The 26253-nt window shown below is 41.8% G+C and overlaps 1 protein-coding gene across 1 annotated transcript; it reads left to right on the plus strand.

Annotated features, from left to right (window-relative positions):
• The first annotated feature begins 3297 nt into the window (after positions 1-3297).
• On the plus strand, positions 3298-26228 carry hmmr (hyaluronan-mediated motility receptor (RHAMM)). The gene is made up of 20 exons (XM_034214983.1): positions 3298-3522; positions 3796-3894; positions 4005-4084; positions 4209-4286; positions 4465-4653; positions 4795-4881; positions 4996-5107; positions 5203-5268; positions 8218-8291; positions 8377-8441; positions 8520-8887; positions 8967-9115; positions 9197-9432; positions 23291-23407; positions 23501-23689; positions 23772-24476; positions 24577-24649; positions 25253-25429; positions 25528-25678; positions 25805-26228. The coding sequence occupies exons 1-20, from the start codon at positions 3477-3479 to the stop codon at positions 25819-25821; spliced, it is 3078 nt and encodes a 1025-aa protein (XP_034070874.1). The 5' UTR covers positions 3298-3476; the 3' UTR covers positions 25822-26228.
• Positions 26229-26253: the final 25 nt, after the last annotated feature.

The raw sequence follows: 26253 nt of genomic DNA on the forward strand, positions 1-26253 counted from the left end.
AAGAAAAGAAAACTAAGTTTAATATTTCAAAATGAGTGACCCATCTGTATGTCCCATATAACCTGTCTGAGCCAATATAAAACAATCAGCCAAATAACTTTTCAATACATTATTGATTACTATTTTTGAGGTACTTTTAGGTTGGCAGTAAACACAAGTCAGAGGTACATGGTGTACTTCTACTCCACTACAGTTCAGAGGTACATGGTGTACTTCTACTCCACAACAGTTCAGAGGTACATGGTGTACTTCTACTCCACAACAGTTCAGAGGTACATGGTGTACTTCTACTCCACTACAGTTCAGAGGTACTTCTACTCCACTACAGTTCAGAGGTACATGGTGTACTTCTACTCCTCTACAGTTCAGAGGTACATGGTGTACTTCTACTCCACTACATGTATTTATTACCTTTAGTTACTTTACAGATCAGGATGAATGATGTGAAATATAATCAAGTGTTAAATCAGACTTTAGTTCCACCTGGAGTAAATCCACAAGCTACCCTGCAGTATACAAAGTCATTCAAACTAGCTGCACCTTTACCAGCTTTGAGAACACTTTCATGATCAATCATTATAAAACATATCATATATATTATTCTGAAATGGACCAATCTGCACAACGACTACTTTTACTGTCGCTACTTTAACTATATTTGGATGAGAATACTTTTCTACTTTCACTTGAGGAATATTTTGAATGCAGGACTTTTACTGTGACAGAGTATTCCTACACTCTGGTACTTCTACTTTTGCTAAGTACAAGATCTGAGTACTTATAATTTCACTACAAGATCTGAGTACTTATACTTTTACTCAAGTACAATACCTGAGTACTTATTCCACCTCTGGTAGCGTATTAGTCTGAATTGTAGCCACAAAATCACGCAGAGCTGCATAAAAATAGACTCACAATGGTAACAAGTGGAAAATAATATTTACAAATGTGTACAATGATTTGTAGGTAATGCTACTCAAGACACCTGACTTATACATCTTCAAAGGAAGACTGTGTTCATTCTACAATTACATGGGATTAAAGCAACATGTAGTTTTACTTGTATAATACTTCAATTTTATATAAAGACAGTTTGTTTTCATCTGTTTTCAAATAAACAAAGTCTTGGCTTTCAGAATATTAAACTTGTTTCGGCAAATTCAGATGATAAATACAACTTTGAAGCTTCGGCATAATTACAAGCGGAGAACTGAGTAACTTAACGTCACAGCAGGTATAACAACAGCCGGTGTTTCTTGTGAGTGTTTCCCTGGGAAACAAACGCAAAAATACACAAACACACTCGCGAGCTTCCCCCAGACCAGTAATACAAACGAAGATGTGTCTTCGGGTCAATGTGACTGATTTCGATAGAGCAAGTCACATTTGGTTTAGGCACGAAACATACTACCAGTAGAAATACATTGCTTTCAAAATCGCTCTGTGTCGAATCAATAGATTATATTTCGTGACTGTAACACGAAATGCCGTGAGTGCTTCATCCTCTGAACACCACAGGATGGCGACTGTAACGCACATATTAACATAGGTACGCTCCTCTGAAATGATTGTCCCCTGCAATTATTATTATCCCTCAATCGAGTTCGCTATTCAGCTCGCTAACGTTAGCTTAAACAAACATAACATGCAACGTTAGCCTAATCTAAAATGCTCTACTACGGCGTACCTTTCATGTGGCTCGTCAGCGCAGACTCTCGCATCGTTATTTTTGCAAACTTTGCAGGAGGCTACTCGTGGGCTTGACCCTCGTCTTAGCCATGGCTTGTATTTGTCTTCTGCTAGCCAACGCTCGTTGAAACTGCAACCTCCTGGCACACAGTCATCTATCACACCTAACACAAACACTTGCAGGTCGCGCGCATAGCGCGGGAAGGCCGCAGCGGAGCTGTTTTATGTAAAAGCAAAGCAATTATTTTCTTTTAATCTAAAAAGCGAACTATTCAGTCAGACAGCAATTTAATGTAAAAGTAAAGCATTTACATTTTCAAGCACTTTATCTCAATTTCAAGCACCATTCCCAAAATGCAAGCACTTTCCCAACCTTGAAAACACCACGTCAAATTTCAAGCATTTTCAAGGATTTCAAGCACCCGTACGAACCCTGGCAATCATTATCAGAAAATGATCGCTGAAGCTGCAGTACATATCCACAAAAGCAGCGAGTAAGATCCCCCCCCGGATGTGTAAGTCTGCTGTAGATGTTGCACAAAGAACTGTAGCATGGTCAGTAGCGTCCGGAGCACGATAGCAACTCTGCGATCCGCCATTGTTGTTGTTGTTGGTGGCGAAACACATCAGCAATGGCGCGGGGTACGCGGAGGTGAGCAGCAGAGGTGGGGAGAGGCGGGGCTATTGCGCAATCATTATCAGAAAATGATCGTATAGGGCGCACACACGGAGCTGTTTGACCCCCCAGAGCGTTGCGTATGCCGTTCTATCCACCTTGGGACCCGTTATCGTTTCCTCAGTCGTTTAGTGCCGTATGCGGTCGTCCTCGTGTGGCCGAATGGTCTATATGACACTAAACAGTAACGCAAACGGCCGTTTTTGTCCTCGTGTGGCTGCAGCCTTAAGTACTGCTGCAATGCACGTCCAATGCACGTCCAATGACGGCACGAGATACATTTGTGCGTGCACGAGATGGAAGGCTGACAGACAGGGCGGCAATCGTATCGGATTGGTCGTACATTTTACAGTATTACGGCTTCCACAGATGACATTTTTTAATGGATTTTTTGTCAAAGCACTTAAGATATTCATTGCTATCGGGATGTTAAGAGCATTCCATGGAATATAACAACAAGTGTATCTCGAGCCGGTTTCTCAAACTTACCTACCCCACCTTTAATGTGATGAATAGGCCTACTGTTTTTTTCATCTTGTTTTGTACATTAGTGGACATGGAACTGTTGGGGGAAAACACCTCATGTCTCCTTAGTTTTAAAGATGTAACATTTTGCACTTTTGTTCTTATTATACTTATACATCCATGGTTTGGACACAACGAATATTTTCATTAGAGCCCGGCGCACTTCCTGGCGGCTTGGTTAAGTCTTCCAACATAAAACGTACTTCACTCGGTTCCAAAAGTATGTTACGAAGGTTCTAGCGAATCCCGCTTTGAATAAGCGGTCATGTTGCAATTATCTTTGATCGATGAATAGCGTAAAAAATATAGAGAATTTATAATAATGCCACAAAATACTCTAAAATCTGTTATTTATTAAGAAATTCGAATATGGGTTTGGGCGAAAAATGGGTGCGAGACAACGATGGGCGGGACTGTATAGTCCAGGCGAGGCTCCCTATTGGCCCCACGGACGTAACGTACGCATGACGTTATTTTGAAATTTCAGCGGCGAACTTTCTGTTATTGTGTGTTACTCGGAGCTGCACTGCAGCCTTGTTTTTTTACCTTTGGAAATAGAAAAATCTTTACTGAAAGTGGATTTAAAATGTCTTTTCCAAGAGCTCCTTTGAAAAGGTTCAACGAGAACATAGGTAAGTGAGGTTTACAAGCTAGTAGTCAGAAGCATGTTGGCAAAATATCCACCAAGTTATTCAACGGTAAGTAGCTTATGTTAGCTGACATGCTTAAGCAATTTGTTTGTTGTTGTTTATTGCTTAGCAAACGTTAACCGGTTACACTTTGTCAGTGCGGTTTTCTGTCGTGTTTACTGACAAGTCATAATGCATGAAGTGCATGTTTAAACTAAGTAACGCTTAGTGAAGCTAACTAAGAAGAGGCGGCTAACGTTGTGATTCTGTCCGAAGGATGTGCCCCTGCACCCGGGTCATATGAGATCAAACCCGGGGCCCTTAAGGGAGTTGCTTCCTTCGACAGATCTGATCGGTTCAGTCATGTTAAGGCAGGTGGGTACATTTGATGAGAACAACATTAAAACAAAACATTACCAACAATAACATTATGATCTAAAACCTAACGTTTTGTGTCCCCTATTTTCACCGTCCTGTGTCTCCAGCGGCTCTTCCTCCACCAACACCAACGACCAGGAGGGACTTTATGTCTCCTGTCCGTAGGACCATGTCAGTTGATGGTCTTGTAAGTTCTATTTTATTTAAGCTTGTTAATATGCCACTTAGATAGCTCCTGATTTACATATTTTCTAGTCCAACAACTGCTACTGTCATAAAACTAACCCGCTCCCATTCTTGTGAACACCTAGATGGAAGGTTCAGGTGTGAAGAAAGAGAATAATGGCATGACCGTGGAAAGGAAGCAGCAGAAACTCCTGGAAAAAGAGGTACACTTCATCAAATCAACATTTGTGCTATAGATTTACTACTTTAGATTGTATAACTCCTGTTCCATGTCATTAAAGCATTACTGAGCAACTGGTGATACATACATGTTTTCTTTACCATTGTTCCTACTACTACTACAAATGTTGAAATCATAACCCTAGCTTGGTTTTCATCCAGATTCGGTCCCTGGTTCAGCAGCGAGGGGAGCAGGACCGTCGCATGCTGGCTCTGGAAGAAAACCTGAAGAAGGTGGAGGCCAAGCTGCTGGCTGCAGTCAGGGAAAAGACGGGCCTTTCAGCCAATGTTACCACCCTTGACAGACAGCTGCTTGAGCTCAAGAAAATCAATGAGTTCCTTAAAAACAAGGTGTGATTAGTTCTAATGTTTATAATAAGTGTAATATTTAGAAATCCTGTCTTTATTAAGCCTTGATGGGAGCGTCTTCAGTGCTAAAAGCATGTTTGAGTTCCTTGCTGTCTTGCATGACAAGTGTGACTGCTTTTTTAGGTTTCTGCTGACACTACAAAGAAGAGAATTATATTGCTGACAACAGAGTTGACGGAGGCCAGAAACAGTTTGGATGCTAAAAACAAGGTGTCTCTTACACATTCTTTCAATATTGAGTATTACAAAAATCCTCAATTGGTTTAATCACAACTGACAGCTATTCACATATACAATGCTAACGTAAAGTGTCTGTGGTTCCAGGAGTTAAAGGTCCTGCAGATTAACACTGAAGGCCAAGTAAAGGCGCTTGAAACTGACCTGAAAGCTGCCAGGGCGACTGTCAAATCTCTGAAGGACAGGAATAAGGACTTGGGTAAGATGTAAAAGCAATAGAAAGTGTTAGTAATGAAACAAACATGGTTACATATGTAGAGGAACAAAAGTAAACAGGGGTTTTCTTCCTCACAGAGGACCTGCATCACATGACCAAACGTCAGAACGAAGAGCTCGAGAATGAGAACGCTAGATTACACGGTGAGTTCTGTATGGCTGTTTTACTTGAAACACATGTAGTTTCTTACCCATAACTACCAGAATGTTTTTCAGCTTTCATGGAGCACATTCAAATTAGGTTTGCAAAATTCCGGAAATGTTCAAAGATGGAAACTTTCCATGGGAATAAACTGGGAATTTTCTAAATTGAAGGTTGGCTCTTCATAGGGAACATAATAGTTGGGGAAAGTATATTTTAGCATAATCTTGACTAGTGATCGACCGATATGGCTTTTTCAAGACCGATACCGATTATTAGTAATCAAGGAGACCGATAACCGATATTTGGAACCGATATACATTTGCAGTAAAATCAGAAAATCTTGGTCTCAAAATGTAGAATAACACAAACTCCAACACAACTCAACACAACTTCTTTGAAATGCATTTAAGCATATATTATGTTTAATTAACTTTTAAACATCTTACAACTGGTTTCCTCTCTGTGCCCTTTTCTTTAGTGCAGTCATCTGCAATGAGTTAGAGAGAGACAAGAAGTGGGGCTGCAGGCTGACATGCTTAACTAACAATAATGCTTAATTTATTATATCAAAACAATGCCTGTCTATCTTGCATAACATCCCAATAAGCTGCTAGCAACTGCAGACACTAGTGATAGCTAATGTTTTGCAAACTATTAAAAGTGAGGCTATTACAGTAGACCAGTGGTTCTCAAAGTGGGGGGCACGCCCCCCGTGGGGGGCGCAGAGGCATGCCAGAGACCAGGAGGAAAAATGGTTATAAAAAAAAAAAAATCTTACATCATAATTTGAAAAATTATTGATTCGAAAATAATATGATGCAGTACAGTACTATTACGTCTGGGTCTCTGTGTTTCATTAAAGCTTGGCTCTGTGTGTGTGGAACGAGCCATTTTGTGTGCGCGCGAGAGAGAGAGCGTACCGGAGATCGTTGTTGTTAGCTTCTGGTGCTAGCGAGCTACGCTAAAGGATATAAGGAGTTTTTTCAACAACAAAGTGGAGGAGAGTCCTCTCCTGTCAGACTGAGAGACTCAGTGAGCTAAAGGACTCTGTCAGTGTTATCTCAGTGGGTCTCAAATGTTTTGGTCACCATTAATGTCAACAATTATTTCCGAGGCACACGTTTATATGATCATTATAGTAAGAGAATACTGAAAAACAGTAAATGAAAAACAGCTATGAAATACTATATGACAGTAAAACAAGAATAAAGTTTAAAAGGGTGATTTGTAAAATATCCATAAAGAAAATGTAAATCTGTTTACAGTTCTGTTTCATATGGGTGTTGAGAGATGTATCCATAGATTTCTTCATTTTGCTCTCAAAGTGCACCAGATTGATGCTTTTAACTTCAACATTTAAATATAAACCTTCATTGTTGTGTGTGTGTGTGTGTGTGTGTGTGTGTGTGTGTGTGTGTGTGTGTGTGTGTGTGTGTGGTGTGTGTGTGTGTGTGTGTGTGTGTGTGTGTGTGTGTGTGTGTGTGTGTGTGTGTGTGTGTGTGTGTGTGTGTGTGTGTGTGTGTGTGTGTGTGTGTGTGTGTGTGTGTGTGTGTGTGTGTGTGTGTGTGTGTGTGTGTGTGTGTGTGTGTGTGTGTGTGTGTGTGTGTGTGTGTGTTGCAGTAGAAAATTCCACTGTAGCGACCGCTACATTAATGGGAAACCCTAAATGTTTGACTTTTTCTCCAATGGGGGGGCCTGACAGAAAAAGTCTAGTAGCCTCACTTCTAATATTTTGCTAAACATTTGCTAGATACATGTTGGCTAGCTAATGAGCTTCACATATCAACCTGAAAACTGCGAGGCTCCACTCGCAGCCCCCCTCCCTCTCCTCCGCACCACAGTTACTCCGCTGCGAGACGCTGCACGCACCCCCAACTCTGACTGACTTCCGGCGTCCCTGTGTAACTGGGAAACTGATAGAATTGGATCATAAAATCGTGGTGTTTTTGTGACTGCAGCCAGAGAAACGGCCGCATCAGAGCCAAAGTTTTATCGGCAATTTGATTAAAAAAAAAGGCCGATACCGATAATCGGCCTGGCCGCATTTGACCCCTAATCTTGACTAGGGTGCTAGTGGAGCCTCGCAGATGGGGGTGCTGCAGCCCCCTCAGCACTTCCCCCTTCCCGCGTCAATTCTCGCTGTCTCGCAGACCCCACGCAGCAAGCAGGAAATGAACCCAGCTCACACTGTCCGCTCTTCGCAGCAGCTAGCCGCGCAACATCCCGCCAACACGGCACCCAGACCCCACACAGCATTCTCATCGGTTTGTCATTACTGGTGCCATTTTCTGGTTGCTAACGCCATTCGTAACACATAATCGGTGGTGGACTAATCAGAACAGAGTACACTGGGCTCACAGGGAGGGGGGGGGGGCAGGAGCTCCAACAAGCCGTTTAGGACAGAGTGAATACACATACTATACAGAGATGCTGTATGAGAAACCAATGTGAGTTTGTAAAATTGCACGGAATAAATCTATTTGAGTATACCTCAACAATAGAATTATGATCAGTAGAAATGGCCATGACATGGGCCCTTTAACATTTTTATTAAAAGTACATGCACCTACTTTGCACACTTTGATAATGTATTTACTATCCTGTGTTTTGAGTACTACTGATAAGTATATTGGTGTATTATAGTATGAATAGTATTCAAACTCATTCTATATATTTTAAACTGTGTTTTCTTTAGATACTCTATTGATTTACTTCGACTGTGTATATGTATATTTACTGTTTATTTATTTGTATTTTTTTTTTAAATTGTAACTCTTGTATAGCCTGTTCACATACTACTGTGACAAAAAAATCCCAATTTAGGGTGAATAAAGTATATCTAATGTAACGATGCCCTTGTTGTACAACACAGGGTACAGGCAATTTCCTATTTCTGCATGTGTTTGTGGGTTTGCTTCCTAATCCTATTCTTCCCTGTTATTTTCCAGGTGTGATTCGGGAGCTAAGGGAGGAGATCAGAGTTTTGGAGGGATACCTGGATACGGCCAATGACCAGATCCAGGTATCAATTGTCTTTCAAGAACAAATCTTACAAAAGTAGGCATCTTTTAGGCCTCTTTGTGATAGTCATGTTTGTGTGTTTGCAGGATCTTCACTTGAAGCTCAGAGAGAATACAGTGGAGAACTCTCAGTCTCAGATGGAGAAAGTAAAGTAAGCAGATGCTTCAATTGTTTATACAGTCGGATATTAACTGCATGTCATGACACTCACTCGCCACTTCTCCCGCAGGCATCTGGAGACCGACCTAGAGCAGCGCACCATTGAGCTAGAAACCACCCAAATTGTGCTCGGACAAAAAGAGGAGGAGGCAAATAAATTCAAGCAAGAGCTGCAGGCATCAAAGGAAGCCTTGTTGGAAGTGGAGACGAGGTTAAAGAACCAAGAGCTGGAGCTGAAGTCTTCCCAAAGCTCAGTGAGTGACATGGAGGAGCAGATGCATTCTGCCGACCAAGAAGTCCAGGAGTCTCACGCAACCGTTTGCCAGCAGGAGGCGGAGCTCGCCAGACTGAGAGGCGTGCTCAGGAGGACCGAGAAGGAGCTGGACGAGAGAGTGGCTCATCTGGAGCAGAGGTGTCTGTTCTCTGAGGAAGACAGAAGTATGTTCAGCACGATCCTATTATGTTGGTAATTCAAATAAATTGAGAGGTGACATGATAAGATGTTTTAATTTTTTAGGCAAGACTCAGGAGGAGGGAATGAGGAGAGTCGAGGAATTTAAAGCAGAGCTCATCGTGCTAAAGGAAGCTAGAAAAGAGGATCAAAACAGACAGACTGCGCTCCAACAAGAACATGCTGCACTTACTGAGGAACTGACGAAAGAAAAGGTAACACAGCGTTCTTGGAAGATTCGTATTTTGATTCACATGATCGCCTAAGTGCAACTGACTCTTAACTCTTTTCTACAGGACCTTGTGGACTCCCTGACTGTGCTGGTGGAGCAGGAGAGGGAGGAGTCTGAGGAGCGGCTGAGGCAGCTGAAGGACGAGATGGAGGAGGTGCTGGGGGAGCTCACTCTCTTGGAGGAACAGGAGCTGAGGAGGCAGGAGACGACGGAGAGCAGGCAGGAGGAGATTCAGAGGCTGCAGGAAGGAAACGATGAGCTGGAGAAACAGCTGAGTGACACCAGGGCACTGTTTGAGAGGTGAGCAACTATTGGCTAATATACCGATTTAGATGTGTAGGCATAACACTGTGGTGGAAATTCCACAATAAATCACCTTCTGGTAAGAAATGAACAAATCTACAAGCTTCAAACCAAAGTTGTATTATTTGATAACAAGTTTAAAGGTTTCCTATCATGCTATTTTTAGGCATATATTATGGATCTCAGATATATAAAAAACATGTCTGACGTGTTTTGCTCAAAATACCCAACAGATCAACCATTCGAGCCATGCTTCATATCCCTCTATTTCAGCCCTGTTAGAGAAGTGCTGATTTTGGGACCTTAGCTTAAAAAAAAAGAGGAAGGGGAGCTAATACCTGCTCAGAATTCTACCGAGAGATTCTCAGCTAAATGCTGCCGTGATGAAACGCCATATTATGTTCAAAACCACATCAAGGATTATTTCTGAAACAGTATGGAGCTCAAATGCTTTTTCCCTTCTGGGTTTACTTCAAGATGAGTTCCTTTCTTTGGTTCCTGCTCTTTTACACATGTGCTCTCAGTACAGGTTTGCTCTGAGTGTTAGCGATGCTTGCTAATGTAAACAAAGACCATATTACGTCCAAAACACGTGACGCATTATTTCTGATACAGCGACATTTCTGATGAGGCCTTAGGTGTAAAGCCAGCCTACATTTCCGATATTACGTCATGTCGGCAGCAAATCTGGATCAGCTCCGTTGTACCCCTGTTTTTACAGATTTGGGTACGGAGGAAAAGAGAGAGGGTTTTGTTTTCTGACACTATGTGAGTTCCCTGACACACTGGGGAAACATATTTATGTATTAAAGACATCAAAAAGTGCATTTTGCATAATAGGACACCTTTTTTAAGCATATAACAGAATCAATCTTATTTCCAGCTGTAAGATGCTTGAAAAGCTTGAAAATGCACCTTGAAAATGCTTGAAAAGTGCTTGAATTTGACTTTGGAAAAGGTGTAAGAACCCTGGCAGGTGTTTGCAGCAGATTTTGCTACAAGATCTGACTAAGTTACCACAGAAAAACCAGCACTTTATACAGTAAAAAGGGGATGGTCTCAGCTAGGTAATTTACATTACAGGCTGTTGAAATGGTTGCCAGACGGGGTTACGTTTTGACATGTTAAGTATAACCGGTGACATCTGTATGATAATTTGCCTGACAATGGTCACACACCCTTAAATGCCAGAGAACAGAAGGTAACCAGTATTTTCTATTAAAGGTGTGATAAACAGGGTTCGTACGGTCATTGAAAACCTGGGAAAAGTCATGGAAATTCAAAATGCAAAGGCATTGGGATATATATTTTTTTTAACCCTCTGGAGCAGCGAGAGGAGCTGTGGATTATTGTTATTGATTAGTGCATCAGTGTTTCTTAGGGTCAAAAACACTAAACTCACAACTTAAAATGTAATAAAAGAGCACATGTTCAATTTGAAAAGTGACAGTAGATATCGATTAGTTGCAATTTGGTTCCAAGACAATGGTAGGGGAAACACTGGGCTATACAGAGGTTGTAGAAATATAGATATTGACTAGAGAAAAAGTAGAAGTACTTAGATCTTGTACTTGATTAAAAGTAGAAGTACACAGATCTTGTACTTTAGTAAAAGTAAAATTACTCAGATATTGTACTTGAGTAAAAGTAGAAGTACTCAGATCTTGTACTTGAGTAAGTACCAGAGTCAGTGTTTCCGCCAGACATGGGCTGAGAGGGCGTCCACCCGAGAGAGAGTCACGTGACTTGAATTTTGAATTGAGCCGTCCCTTATAGTAGATAATATCTCTTTACGTTAGTGATAGGAATTACGGCTCTTTTTAGTGAGCCGGATCATTTGGCTCGGCTCACTAACAAGAAGAGCCAGCTCTTTTTACCACAGTTTACCACGGAGCCTCAGTTTCGCCGCTGCGAGGCTCCGGCGCTCGCAGTTCACGCGCATGCTCCACCGCTCATCGCGTCCAAATCGCGCACGTTCCGTGTTGTCCTGTGGCAGGCACCGTTGGTTCAATACTCCGAAAATAATCCCAATAGGCTCCTTTGCCCCTCCAACAGAGGGATGTCCTTGTCCTTTTTCCTTTTCGTCATTTCAAACAATCTTCTTTTTTTTTTTGGACGCCCTCGGCTCGAGTTCAGGCCGTTCCGAGCTGAATAAGGCCGTCAAATGACGGCAAGACGCCCCCCTGGTGGGAACACTGACCAGAGTGTAGGAATTCTCTGTTACAGTAAAATTCCTGCTTTCAAAATGTTCAAGTAAAAGTAGAAAAGTATTATCATCAAAATCTAGTTAAAGTAGCGACAGTAAAAGTAGTCGTTATGCAGATTGGTCCATTTCAGAATAATATATATGATATGTTTTATAATGATTAGGGATGCACGATATTGGTTTTTTGAAACTGATACCGATACCGATAACTTCCTGCTTCTCAAGACCGATACCGATAACCGATAATAATATAATATATATATATATTAAATGTACCTGTAGTTTTTGCACACCTGGTGGTAAAAAAAAGACTAGTAGTGAGCAAATGACATGAGCATTACTACTATGAACAAAACAAAGCCAAGAACAGTTTTGACTCTCGTCAAGCGCCATCATTTCTATGATGAAGTTAGAGATCGTTTTAGCCCTGGGGTCGTCTCTGGCAAACTTCTTGCCTTTTTTTAAAAGCCTCGTCGATAGGTAAAAGCCCCGGTGCCTTTGCAGCTGGCTTTGGATTCGCCGCTAGTTTAGCAGCGCAGGCGTCTTCGTATGCTTTTAACACACCATCGTAGCGATGGCGATGTTTCAGGTGACTAATCAGGTTGGAAGTATTATAGCTCGTTGCCTTTTTCCCTCCTCGTGGAACTTCTGCATTGCATTTGTTAATACAAATATCAAGCAAACTATCTAACTCTGAAACTTTGAAATAGTCCCATACTACCGGCGACATGTTTGTTTACTGTCCTGGCTTCACGGCCGCACACCATTTACGTCACAGCCAGGCATGAGTTAGGGAGCGCTGGATTTGTGAAAAACTCCCCTCTTCCTAAACCACTAATACCACAGTACTGGCAAAACGGGAGGAGCCGAGTGAAAAACAAGCGCCCCTCATCCCAATCCACCCACACCGCGGTATTTTTTCTTTTTTTTTACCCAAAAAATATATTGTATATTATCGGGGCTATTAATACTGTTATCGGATTTATCGGGATGACGTCATAATTCCTAATATCGGACCGATAATTATCGGGCCGATAATTATCGTGCACCACTAATAATGATTGATCATAAGTGTTCTCAAAGCTGGTAAAGGTGCAGCTAGTTTGAATGACTTTGTATACGGCAGGGTAGCTTGTGGATTTACTCCAGGTGGAACTAAAGTCTGATTTAACACTTGATTATTTCACATCATTCATCCACATCTGTAAAGTAACTCAAGGTATTAAATACCATTGTGATGCCCCTGTGGGTTCATCTAGAGAGGGTGTGGCTGTGCGGTCTGTGCGGTCTGTGCTGTCTTGATTGCACTAACTCAGGGCACCTGGCTCTGGTGCCCTGCATCTATTTAAAGCCTCTGCTCCTCTCTGTTCTCCCTCTGCTTTCCCCTACAGGCACCTGGTTTCAGTTGAGTATGCTATGAGTGCTCTCAGTTGCTTTACTTTGTGCACTTCAACATAGGGCTGCTCAATTAATCGTATTTTAATCGCAACTATTTTCTTGTGTCTCACAGCCTGCTGGCTGAGGTAGGCCCGGCTCTGTGTTTGTCATGGTTTGACATCAGCAGCAGCTCTACCAGTTTTTTTCAGTTGAATTATACTTAAAGTTCAGGGTAATCAACTATTAAAAACATACTGTTCACATTTTTTTTTCTCCAATAAATGGATGTTTTCAAAGTCAATGAATAATCACATTTAATAATCGCAATTACAATTATTGACCCAAATAATCGAGATTATGATTGTTGCCATAATCGAGCAGCCCTACTTCAACACTCTCACACTCATACATGTCCATGCAAACCTCACCCTGCATTTACACTACTGATACCACTGACATCCACACCTCATGCTTTATTTGTTTTGCACTTAATTAATTTGGTTGATTTTAATGTTTTGCTTTAATAAACATCTTTTGTTAAACCGTTGATATGGTGTGTCTCCTCTTTGTTGTGGCCTTTTGAGCCAGGTCATAACAAATGGGGGCTCGTTCTACGGGTTATTTGTAGAAAGTTTGGTTAAAAGTTTGTGTAGTGCTCAGAGCACATGGTGTCATTGAGCAGCTGATTAGTTGATGTGGTCCAGCTGTGTGCTGGCTTGGCGCTGCTATTGGGGGACACATCATGTGTTTCAAGAAGTTTTAGTGTTTGACAGGGCGTCAGGTTTTGTGTGCCAATCAGAAGGTAAGATGTTGCTGTTTGAAACGCTTTTGTAAAGGGATTTCCCCGCTAGGCTTAAGTGGCGTTTCCCCTTGGGTTGCGTGTGTTCGTTTTTTTCATAGTGTTGTGGCGACATGGTTAATGTCAGCTGTTTTCGGACAGCTGTCTCGGGGGCACGTCCGTGGGATTTTTTGGTGTTACCTGTGTGCAGGTCGCTCCACAACTCCGCTGGGTTCTAGTGCGTAATTACCCACCGCAAGCCACATGAAGACTAGGTGAGATTAAGATTTTGGTTAGGCAGTTGGGGGGAAATTCTCTGTTGGGTTTGTCTTTTGTCCATGCATGTTGGCAGTTTAACACTTTGCTTTCTGATTGGCTATAGGTAATATATTATGGCTTCTTTGTCGGCGTTTGTGGATGCGCCCTCAGTGTCTTTCTTAGATGATTGCAAGAAGGCGCAGTTGGTCGAAATAGCAGAAACCTTCCACCACGCTTATAGCTGCCGAATTAGCGGATGATTTTGTGTTTATGCATAAGGGCAGTTTTACAGAGAAGTGTTCTAGGGGTGATTGGAGACGTGGAGAAGTTGGTGGCTATGCCCGCGGTGGTGCAAAGGTTTCACCAGGCTCCTCCCGTAGATTTGCAGGTATGGGGCGACCCGAGGGGGCCAAAGTGGGCCTATGTCATTATTGCCGAGGAGAGGGTCATTGGAAGGATCAGTGTCCGTTTCTGGAAACTAAGGGGAAGCCTCGTTTTTCATCACATGCTCCAGCCATGTGGTGTTCTGCCGTTTTGGATAAGAAGCCGTTGGGTGTAGGGTCGGGCATGGTGCCGGATAAGAAGCCGGTTTGTGCCAACCCGGATGTTCTGGTTTTGAGCCGTTCATCACGGAAGTGGTTGTATCAGTGACAAGTATGTTCCGATTAAGGTGTTGCGTGACACAGCGGCGAGATACTCATTTATTGTTGAGTCAGTGTTGCCTTTTTCGTCAGAGACAGAGACGGGGGATTTTGTGCTGATGAGGGGCATGGAGATGGGCTTGATCCCTGTGCCACGGCATACAAAACTGCTGGATTGTGAGCTGGTGCGGGGAGAAGTGTCTATCGGCGTGCGTCCCGCGTTGCCACTTGATGGGGTTCAATCAATCAATCAATGTTTATTTATATAGCCCAATAACACAAATGTTACATTTGTCTCAGTGGACTTCACAGTTTGTACAGAATATCAGTATGACAATACGACACCCTCTGTCCTTAGACCCTCACATCGTACAAGGAAAAACTTCCGGAGAAAACCCACAGTTTAAAGGGGAAAATGGGAGGTACATATAATTTTGGGCAACGATCTCGCTGGTAGTGCACTGTGGGCTGGTGTGCCACCGCCTGTGATGGTTTCCAGGCCATTGACATCTGGGGGGCCAGATGAGAGCGGTTTGCAGTTTCCAAGTGTGTTTCTAGTTTGTGCTGTGACACGTGCGCAGAGCCGTAAAATGTCTGCTGACCCACCTGTTTCGGACCGTAGCAAAAGTAATGTTGTACATGTGGTACAACATTACTTTGTATATGCGGCCTGTATCCTTGCCTGGGGCCTCATGTATAACGCCGTGCATAGGATTCACGTGGGAAGGTTGCTTACGTAGTAGAAATCCGAAAAATAGGTCCATACATTTTCCGCCACTTCCCGATTCACCAAACATTGCGTACCGGCGAGGAAAGTGCGTACAGCACTTCCTACGCCGGTTTCCCTTTATAAATCACAACCGACTCGAAATGCGGTGCAGCTTTTGCGGGCTTCACGTAACGCCCATATTTGCCTATAAATAGTCAAAGAAACGCCCATTCATTCATTCATTCTGACTGACTTTATGAAGAAGATGGCAGGAAATGACGACAGAACAGCTAAAAAAGACATCTCACACCGTGTCAGATTGTGGTTATTTTAGGGAGGTGGAGATAAATCATATTGTTTGGTGGATGCAGTTTGAACCAGAGTAGCAGCATGGAGGTCGGATCGTCACCAAAGTAAATAAATAAATGGCCCGAAAAAGGTTAATGACAAAAACAATACACATAGCCTTCCTCAGGCAGTGTGTTTGTACCGGGGACAGGAGACACCCCCTTGATGAGAGACTGTAAGAAGTGAACGGGGAATCCCCCCGGTGTGGAGTCATGACGACTGGATCTGAATTATGTGTTTGTATTTGGTGGTTTGTGTCCCAGCTGTCGATCAGCTGTGCGCAGCCTCTCCACTGCAGCCTGTGCGTCTCAACCCCCCCGCAGCAACCCTATATCCACCAGTTAAAGGAAATACAACTAATGTGTTGTGTTATATCAGCTGTACAATTTACCACATATGGTAGCTTCCATACCTCCTGTGTTTTATGAGCGATTTATCAAGTCTTAGCAAACGGCATAACACATGATTAAATGTGATAGTATATAAAACCATGCTCGTATCTACAACCTATAGAAATGCAACACGGCGTCAGTTTAAAGTAATGCTGTCCTCCTGCTTACCGCATCATTTATGAGAAAACATTTCATAACATTAACACAACATATTCCAGGTGGTTTTAAATAACATATCCGTATTTATTTCTCCAAGTTATGTTTTTGTGTGCACTGAGGAGTCTCAAAAAGGCGTTTGTTTAATCATTTTAAGATTGGCTTTAATCAATGTTTGAAAATGAATTCTTCATATATGATAAATGAGAGGTAACATTTTATTTATGGTATTATTTCCACATATTTCTCTCCATTCTTCCTTCTGCCAACGGTGTCGCAGTTTCTCGTCTCTCCCGTTGTTGTGCTTAGTGCGTACGCATGGGTTAGAGTTTGCGTGGAGGACCGCGCATTTTCCCGTCAAGTTAGTATTTTATAAATCGCAAACATTGCGTAGAAACTGGCGTACGCCATTTTTTGAGCGTATATCGCTTTATAAATGAGGCCCCTGATCTCCCTTCGTCGGTGTCAAAGGAGGACTGGGTGAGGAGTCAGAAGGACGATTAATCTCTTTCTGCTCTGTGGACTGAGTTGTTGCCGGTAGAGAAGGTCAGAGACATAGCCCAGGGTTACTTTGTTCAGGGGGACTTGCTGGTGCCTAAGTGGGTGCCCTGTGTTGGTGACGCTGTGGGGGAGGACATTTTTCAGGTGGTGGTGCCGAGTAGCTTTCGTGATGTGGTATTGCAAACTGCGCATGACAGTGGTGGACATTTGGGGATAAAAAAAACCTATGACCGTGTCCTACGCTATTTTGTCTGGCCTCGGTTAAAGTGCAATGTTGCAAGTTATATTAAAGCATGCCACATATGCCAGCTCACTGGTAAACCAAGTCAGGTGGTGAACTGAACTGTAGAGGAGTAGAAGAACAAAGTAGCAAAACATTGAAATACTTAAGTAAAGTACAAGTATGTCAAAATTGTACCCAAGTATAGTACTATACTACTACAGTGGGGCAAAAAAGTATTTAGTCAGCCACCAATTGTGCAAGTTCTCCCACTTAAAAAGATGAGAGGCCTGTAATTTTCTTCCTAGGTACACTTCAACTATGAGAGACAGAATGCGGGGAAAGAATCCAGGAAATCACATTGTAGGATTTTTAATTAATTAATTGGTAAATTCCTCGGTAAAATAAGTATTTGGTCACCTACAAACAAACAAGATTTCTGGCTCTCACAGACCTGTAACTTCTTCTTTAAGAGCCTCCTCTGTCCTCCACTTGTTAACTGTATTAATGGCACCTGTTTGAACTCGTTATCAGTATAAAAGACACCTGTCCACAACCTCAAACAGTCTCACTCCAAACTCCACTATGGCCAAGACCAAAGAGCTGTCAAAGGACACCAGAAACAAAATTGTAGACCTGCACCAGGCTGGGAAGACTGAATCTGCAATAGGTAAGCAGCTTGGTGTGAAGAAATCAACTGTGGGAGCAATTATTAGAAAATGGAAGACATACAAGACCACTGATAATCTCCCTCGATCTGGGGCTCCACGCAAGATCTCACCCCGTGGGGTCAAAATGATCACAAGAACGGTGAGCAAAAATCCCAGAACCACACGGGGGGACCTAGTCAATGACCTGCAGAGAGCTGGGACCAAAGTAACAAAGGCTACCATCAGTAACACACTACGCCGCCAGGGACTCAAATCCTGCAGTGCCAGACGTGTCCCCCTGCTTAAGCCAGTACATGTCCAGGCCCGTTTGAAGTTTGCTAGATAGACCCTCCAGAAAAACGCGGGCAAAAATCCTTGATTATGCGATTAAACATGTGTGGTTTTTATGTGATTTTATGCGGGGAAGTTGCGAAATATGCGGAAATATGCTAAATATATATTTTTTTAAATATTGGGCTGTCTTATTTATTCTCTCTCTCACACAACCTGCCACTAACGTTAAACCCCTTTACTATTCAATTAAACACATTCAATGTTTATTTATTGTAAAAGCAATTGGGCTATTTTTATCACACTCTTTGGAGGTCGATGCCTCGGTGAACGTGAGTTGTTTGGCTTTCTTGTCCGCAGCAGCAGAAAGCATTTTCCAATGTTTGAATGAATCAAAGTGGGTCGTCACCGTCGAATTTCTCTTATGCTCCAACACAGTTGCACGGGGGGGCAGAATAGTTTCCCCCCACTTTCGTGCAAGACATAGGGGTACTGCTTTGCCCGGTCTTTAGCAGAAATGTTTGTCGGTAAATTAGATGGATTAGATTTTTTCATCTTGGTGTTTTCTCTCTCGTGTGAGTTCCACACGTTCACTCTACGGTGTTGTTTACCTTCTGTGATGCGTGAGCTGATGACGTCGCGTCGTCATCATCATCACTACTTCACGTCAAGACGAGTTAACTTTTTTTCCCCTCAACTTTGTGTGGAAAAATGCGGGGATTATGCGGCCTTTTGATAAGTATGCGGCCTTTTAAAAATCTGCGCGATTATGCGGTAAATTCTGCAATCGCAGAATCACGTTTTTCTGGAGGGTCTAGCTAGAGAGCATTTAGATGATCCAGAAGAGGATTGGGAGAATGTCATATGGTCAGATGAAACCAAAATAGAACTTTTTGATAAAAACTCAACTAGACGTGTTTGGAGGAGAAAGAATGCTGTGTTGCATCCAAAGAACACCATACCTACTGTGAAACATGGGGGTGGAAACATCATGCTTTGGGGCTGTTTGTCTGCAAAGGGACCAGGACGACTGATCCGTGTAAAGGAAAGAATGAATGGGGCCATGTATCGTGAGATTTTGAGTGACAACCTCCTTCCATCAGCAAGGGCATTGAAGATGAAACGTGGCTGGGTCTTTCAGCATGACAATGATCGCAAACACACCGCCCGGGCAACGAAGGAGTGGCTTCGTAAGAAGCATTTCAAGGTCCTGGAGTGGCCTAGCCCAGGGGTTCCCAAACTTTGCCATGCCAAGGACCCCCATATAGCATTATCCTCTGGCGGAAACCCCCCTGTTGTAATTTTTTTTTTTTTAATGAGGAGTACATTATGATGCAGAATATCACAAATTAATCATACAGCTTAATACATTTTCTTAATATATATTTGTATTAATAATCAGTTATTCTTCTAAAAAATGTTTGTATTTATCTTTTGTTTGTCATTGATTGTGTCTTCTGTTATAAACATTCTTAACACAATATTAAACAGTAATATCAACAGTAAACATATTTTTAAAGTGATTTCTGTCTTTATAATATTATATAATTTTGAACAGTAATATGAACAATTAACATATATTTTTAGCATTTTTGAAAGCTACTTATGCCTTAATAATATTATATATAATATTCAACAGTAATATTATCAATAAACATATTTATATTCATATATTAAACAACAATATTTGCTACATCCGTGCTCTCATCCAGCTGCAGAGCGAAATATTCACTAGCTCTCACTTGCTCCAAAAGCTGAGCAGCAGCAGTTTCACTCTCAGTAGCGGCAGCTCGATTCTGATTGGCTTGAAGGGCGGTCGTAAGATTTAAAAACAATGAAATAAAAATATTAATAAATAAAAAATATTAAAAGATTAGCATCAAAGGACACATAGATTGATAGATATGCAGTTATTAATAACATAAACAAAAAAAAATGTAACTTTTAAAAAAAAAAGAATCCCCTTTCCCTCAAACTTTGCTTGACCCGGGGGGTCGGGGCCCCCACTTTGAAAAACACTGGCCTAGCCAGTCTCCAGATCTCAACCCCATAGAAAATCTTTGGAGGCAGTTGAAAGTCCGTGTTGCCCAGCGACAGCCCCAAAACATCACTGCTCTAGAGGAGATCTGCATGGAGGAATGGGCTAAAATACCAGCAACAGTGTGTGAAAACCTTGTGAAGACTTACAGAAAACGTTTGACCTCTGTCATTGCCAACAAAGGGTATATAACAAAGTATTGAGATTAACTTTTGTTATTGACCAAATACTTATTTTCCACCATCATTTGCAAATGTGATTTTCTGGATTTTTCTTTTCTCATTTTGTCTCTCATAGTTGAGGTATATCTAGGATGAAAATTACAGGCCTCTCATCTTTTTAAGTGGGAGAACTTGCACAATTGCTGGCTGACTAAATACTTTTTTGCCCCACTGTATATAGAGTTTATGAACTTGGTTACTTTACACCAGTGGCTATAAAGATAGAAAGATTAAGCCTTGCACAGAGGCATGAAAATACTTTTTCAAAATGCTTAACAGTGCTGCCAAAATTATAAACTGACTGCTACACAATTAAAATAAATGCTTTTATATATTTCTATTAGATGTTTCTGTTATTATTAACACTGCTGCTTTAGTTGTTCTGACTGCTAAAATCCTGTTATTCCTCATTTTAAAGCCGATATTCCGTGGGGTTGGGGGGGGTCGGGGGCTCGGATCCTTGTCACCTTTTTCATACCTGAGTTTGCATCCCTGACTACAGTTGCTTTCGCTTGTAGAAGCTAGTAAGCCTACTATTTGATTTGTTTTAGATAGGCACTACATGTTTCGTATGCAGACCTTATTTTCCTGTTCCATGTTAAAATAAACCATTTTCAGTGGTACCGCTGAGAAAGAGTAATTTTTTTCGGTCATGGAAAATTAGGTAAGTATCATGGAGAAGTCATTGAAAATCATTGGTGAAAAAGTGTATGAACCCTGGATAAAAGACTAGGAGTGACGGCCGTAGAGAAAATCAACCCAAGGCAGAAAGATATATATATATATATATATATATATATATATATTAGGGCCGGGACTTTAACGCGTTAATTAAGATTAATTAATTACATAAAAATTAACGCGTTAAAAAAATTAACGCATTTTAATCGCACTTATTTTTGCACCGCGGAACGTTTCTCACTGGATGAGTTTCAGGCGTACCGATTATACTGGAGCACCAACTAACGTTCATGACTTCAGACAACAACAAACCACAGTGAACAAGTGGGAAATGTTGTTTTAAAAAACGGACGGATGGAAGTGTCGTTAAGAGCACGGTTGTGTGCAAATTATGCAAAAGAAAATTCGCATATCACCGCAGCACATCAAGCCTCAAGTATCATCTCAATGCAAAACATATAGCAGCTAGCGTGGAAGCTAGCGTGGACGTTAGCCTCTTTTATCGCGTTCACACCAAAAAGAGCCGGTACTAAAATTAGTTCATGAGAACCTTTTTACCCCCACGAAAGTCCCTGCTAGAGAGCAGGGACTTTCGTACGGCTCTCTTGTGAGAAAAGAGCTATATTTCTGATTGGCTGGGCGGATTGCAAACCACGCCCCGTAAAACTCCCAAAAAGTTTTGTGAAGCCGCCATTTTATTATCCTCGCATTAGCATTATTAGCATTATCCCAGCGCAGAAACGCAGAGAGACTAACTTATGGCAACACACAATAAAACATGGGAGCGGTGGAGATGAGGAGGTGTCGGCGTTCTGGCGATTTACTCGGAAGGCTGCTGGGACTCCCAGCAGCTTCTACTGAAGCCAGTCCCCAACTCCGGGGACTTCCGGCCGGGGACTCCGGGCGGCAGTATACGCCGTGAAGTGGTTTGCGGCCTGCCAGTAAACCCAAAGCAGAAGAAGAAGAAGTGACGTCAGTGGCTTCATTTGCCTAATCCTCCCCCAGGTTCAAAGAGTTCTCATGAACTAAGTTCTCATGAACCTTTGTGGGAAAAGTACTGCGGTGTGAATGCGCCTAATGGTATACTAAAATCCATGTGAAAAAAATTGCTTCTCACTGTTCTCAGGTCAAATATGTATATGTGATTAAAAATGCGATTAATTTCGATTAATTAATTACAAAGCCTCTAATTAATTAGATTAATTTTTTTAATCGAGTCCCGACCCTAATATATATATATATATATATATATATATATATATATTAGGGCCGGGACTCGATTAAAAAATTAATATATAATATATATATATATATATATATATAATCTCATTAAATGAGGAAGTTTGAAATCATACTTGTACGGAGTTGGCCTTTTTTTGTTTTGCCACTGCCTGGGTATTACAATTTCGAGCCGCAAGCAGTTGGAAGTGTGTCCCAGTGCACTGAGTACAAAGTCAATTGAAAAAAATAATTGACAGGTTGCCAGTCCATCACAGATCTGACACAGCGGGTCACTTCTTATTTCTGCTGTGCCCAATTTCAAGTTGGCAAGTCACCTCTGGAATCTGAGGGAAACCAGGGCATTGGAGGGAAAAAAGGTTTTTTGATTGTATTCGAAAGCTTAGAGCGGAGTCACTCAAAAAACATCTTTGACAAAAATGACAGGTTGTTTTTTGCATGTTCTGACAAGACATGAGAACAAATTGTGAAAAGAGAAAGGGGTATGACGTGCAAAAAGTGTCCGAATGCCAGAAACTAACCTGGGCCGTTGCATTTATACCGCATGCGCTGTAAGCACTTGGCTTTCAAGGCAATTAAAGGACGACAGTCTTTTGAGACACCCTTGCAATTATGTCTGCACCTTAAAACATATTTTCATTATCATTAATTTGTCTTTTAATTGCTGGGTTATTTAATAATTAGTAGAAATGCTAGAGCCCAGATGACTCCTCCTTGTTGTATCCAACCAGCAGTCCCAAATTCAAAGATATTGACTGTACTCTCTCATAACATGACAAACAAACAGCAAATTGCCCCATTTCAGAAGCTAGGAAGCAGATAATGTCTGTCATTTCTTTATTGTAAAATGATATTGATTCTCCAAATTGTTGCATATTATTTTTCTCTCCACCGACTGTTTGATGAATGAGCCAACTGCTCCGCTTTCAAAAGCACTGTTGGGCCAGTTCTCTTAAGTGTCATTATTTATCAACTTCTAGATTACATTGTTTTCACAAAATGTTTATCACCTTTAAACCAAGCATGAAAAGTCTGTCCATTTTTTAGAAAGGATCAAAATAAAAGATGTAAAATGCTAGGTTTACTATACTTGTATCAGTAAATGTACCTAATTTTAACACACAAAAACCGTTTTCTTGTCATTTTCAGTAAGAGCAATGAGGGCGCGGCTTTCAAAGAGGAACATTTAGCAGCCATCACAGACCTCCAAGAGGCGCACACAAACGCTCTGAGCAAGATGGCAGACATCGTCACAGAGCTTGAAAGGTGAGCACTCCAGTTGTCAGTATTCCTGGAATTATGAGGTCAAATTCAGTCAATGTGTACGCTTCACAGGATGCTTCTCTACTGCTTTTTCAGCGCCAGGGATGCTCTGCGGGGGGCAGAGGGAAGACGGGAAGAACTGGAAGCGGAGGTGGAGAGGGTGACGCAGCAGGTGGAGGAGATGGAGAAAGGGCTTCAACAGAAAGAGGAGGAGGTCAGCCGACTTAAGGAGGGACTAGAGGAGCGACAGTTAGCCGAAGCAAAAGCCAGGGATGATAATTCAAGGTATGCTTCCAATTCCCTTTGCGTAGAAATAACTCATTCTTTCAGTTTTTTTCTATATTATCTTTTTTCCTTGACTCATTAGGAAGTTGCTGGAGGTCCAGACTTGCCTTGCACAAAAAGATGAGGAGATAAAAGCCATGGAGACGAGCCACGCCGCCCTGATCACTCAGCTACAGCAGGACATACAGCTACAGACAAAAGCGAGAGAAGAGGCTCTGGGGCAACTAGAGGCACAGAGAGGTCAGGGTCTAACTCAGCTCCAAAAGGAAAAAGCCCAGACACTGGTAGAGGAGGTCCGCCAAGAGAAAGAGGAAATAATGGAACAGCTCACACAAGAAAGAGAAGAGAAGTTTGAAATTCAGATAGCTCTACAGGTGGAAAAGGAAGCATTGGAGGTTGAAAGGGAGGAGCACCAGCAGGTCAGGTCAGAGGTGCTCAGACTAAACGCAGAGATTGAGAGAATAGACGAGGAAATGAAGAGTCTTCTGTCTCAAGTGGAAGTCAAAGAGCAGTCCAGGCTCGCTCTGGAAAATGAACTAAACGTGGCAGAGCAGGAGAGAAATCGCCTGGAGGAGGTCGTGCAAGGCGGCGTGAACTTCCAGGAGCAATTAGACATGGAGGAGAAGACCCTGACTCTGCAGCGCGAGTTGGAGGAACAGAGACAAGACAGGCGGGCTCTGCAGGATCAGGTGGAAGTTCTGACTCAGGAGAAGGTGACGCTGCAGTGGGAGATGGAGGAGCAGCGGCAGGAACTCAAGAGACAGATAACTGAAGCCCAGGAGAAAAGGTGAGGAAGTTTAGATTATTTTTGTGTGCGCAGTTTTTAATTGTGTGTTTTTTTTCTTCTTCAAATTGCACCTTTTAACACTTCGTTCTCTTCTTCTCAGCTCCCACAGTTCAGAGAATGAAAAGTGGAGGAAACAATATGAGGAGCTTTTTGTGAAAGTCAGGCCCTTCCAGGTCAGTTATCAAAAAGAACATCGATTATCATCTTTTATTAAATCTGGATTAATCCATGTTTTTATACTAAATGGAATCGTCTATCTCTGCAGTTCCAGCGACAGTTTAGTAAGGATGCAACCAAGAATTACACAATTGCATTTTTACTTGCTGGTTATTTTCCTAGAATAATGATTGATCATTTAGTGTTTAAAGTTGAGAAACTGGGAAGAACATGTTTTCTCATCCATAGTGATTAGATTTCTGTTTTAACAGTCAAAAACCCAAAGATGTTCCATCTAACACAATTTAAAACAGGATTGAGCAGGAAAAAGACACCATTTTCCTTCACTTTCCCGTGAAAAATTACTGAACAATTCTCCAAATAGTTGCCGATTTTTTTTTCTGTGTACCAACTCATTTTGGCAGCTCTACATTTTAGTGTCTTTCAGCTCATTATTTTGGTTTTACAGATTCCACTGTTTTGATTTAGTCTCACTGCGCTAATTAGCAGTGGTGTGTGCACAGCTTGTTTCATTTCCCCAAATTGGGGAGAACAACAGTTTTATTCCATGTTTTAGTTGAATTAATTTAGTGCATTAAAACCCTCTCATGTACCCACAGGAACAGCTGAACGCGTTTGCAGCCGAGCGAAACGCACTACTCAATGAAAATGGAGCGAACCAAGAGGAGTTGAACAAGTTGTCTGATGCTTACGTCCGTCTGCTGGGCCACCAGAACCAGAAGCAGAAGATCAAACATGTGATGAAGCTGAAAGACGAGAACATCGCCCTGAAGCAGGTGAGCTCTACCAGAGGAGCACTGACTGCACTCCATTCCTCATACACTTTGTCGCAATCAAAGTGCCTGTACTCTCTAAAATGTGTTTGTGCGTGTAGGAGGTCGCGACGCTGCGGTCCCAGGTGAACCGGCAGAAGTGTGATCTGGAGCAGCTCAAGTCAAACCCCCCCGCTACTCCTCGCCGCAAGTTTGATCCCAGCAAAACCTTCAAGCACGACAAGGAGAACATGACAACTGAAACTCTTAAAGGTGAGTGCTAAACGGCTACACCCTGAACATATATGCGATCTTAGGAGATATGACAATATGTAATATAGTTGAATGTCACCTTAAAATATTTGTGTGAATGCCTAATTCTTTTTTTCTATTTGTCAGGAAACCATTATGCATAATGGAGCTCTTCTGCCAGACGGGAACTGACTACTATATTACATCTAAAGTTATGGTTTTAATACTGATTTGTATGAATAAATTGTGTCCCATTTTGTTCCAACTGGTTTTCTTCTCAGCTGTTTTAATGCCAGACTTTTACATAGAGCCAGCTAGTTTTAAAAATAATTGTAATGAGCAGATTGTACGTGTGCAGGAAAAGAATGAGCAAACAGATGGCTGCAAATAGACACATAATCCAGAGGACAATGACACAGTCAGCGTTTAAATATGAGATGTGAATTTATTTTGTATTCTTTTAACTACCTATTCTTAGGGCAGGGGTAGCAGAACAGGGAACATTTCATGCTGTATAGCTCTTGTTTTAATCTTTTCCTCTTTGTAAATAAAGACAGAATCTAACACTCTTCTTAAACTGAGATTTATTAACTCCC

The sequence above is a fragment of the Gymnodraco acuticeps genome, unplaced genomic scaffold (assembly GCF_902827175.1).
Source record: "Gymnodraco acuticeps unplaced genomic scaffold, fGymAcu1.1, whole genome shotgun sequence".
Lineage (NCBI taxonomy): Eukaryota > Metazoa > Chordata > Actinopteri > Perciformes > Bathydraconidae > Gymnodraco > Gymnodraco acuticeps.

Bases quoted from the DNA above. Each gene is read 5' to 3' on its own strand.
- hmmr (XM_034214983.1), top strand. From the start codon at position 3,477: ATGTCTTTTCCAAGAGCTCCTTTGAAAAGGTTCAACGAGAACATAG. The intron at 23,690-23,771 runs GTATGCTTCCAA...TTGACTCATTAG, and splicing joins GCCAGGGATGATAATTCAAG to GAAGTTGCTGGAGGTCCAGA. The intron at 25,430-25,527 runs GTGAGCTCTACC...TTGTGCGTGTAG, and splicing joins AGAACATCGCCCTGAAGCAG to GAGGTCGCGACGCTGCGGTC.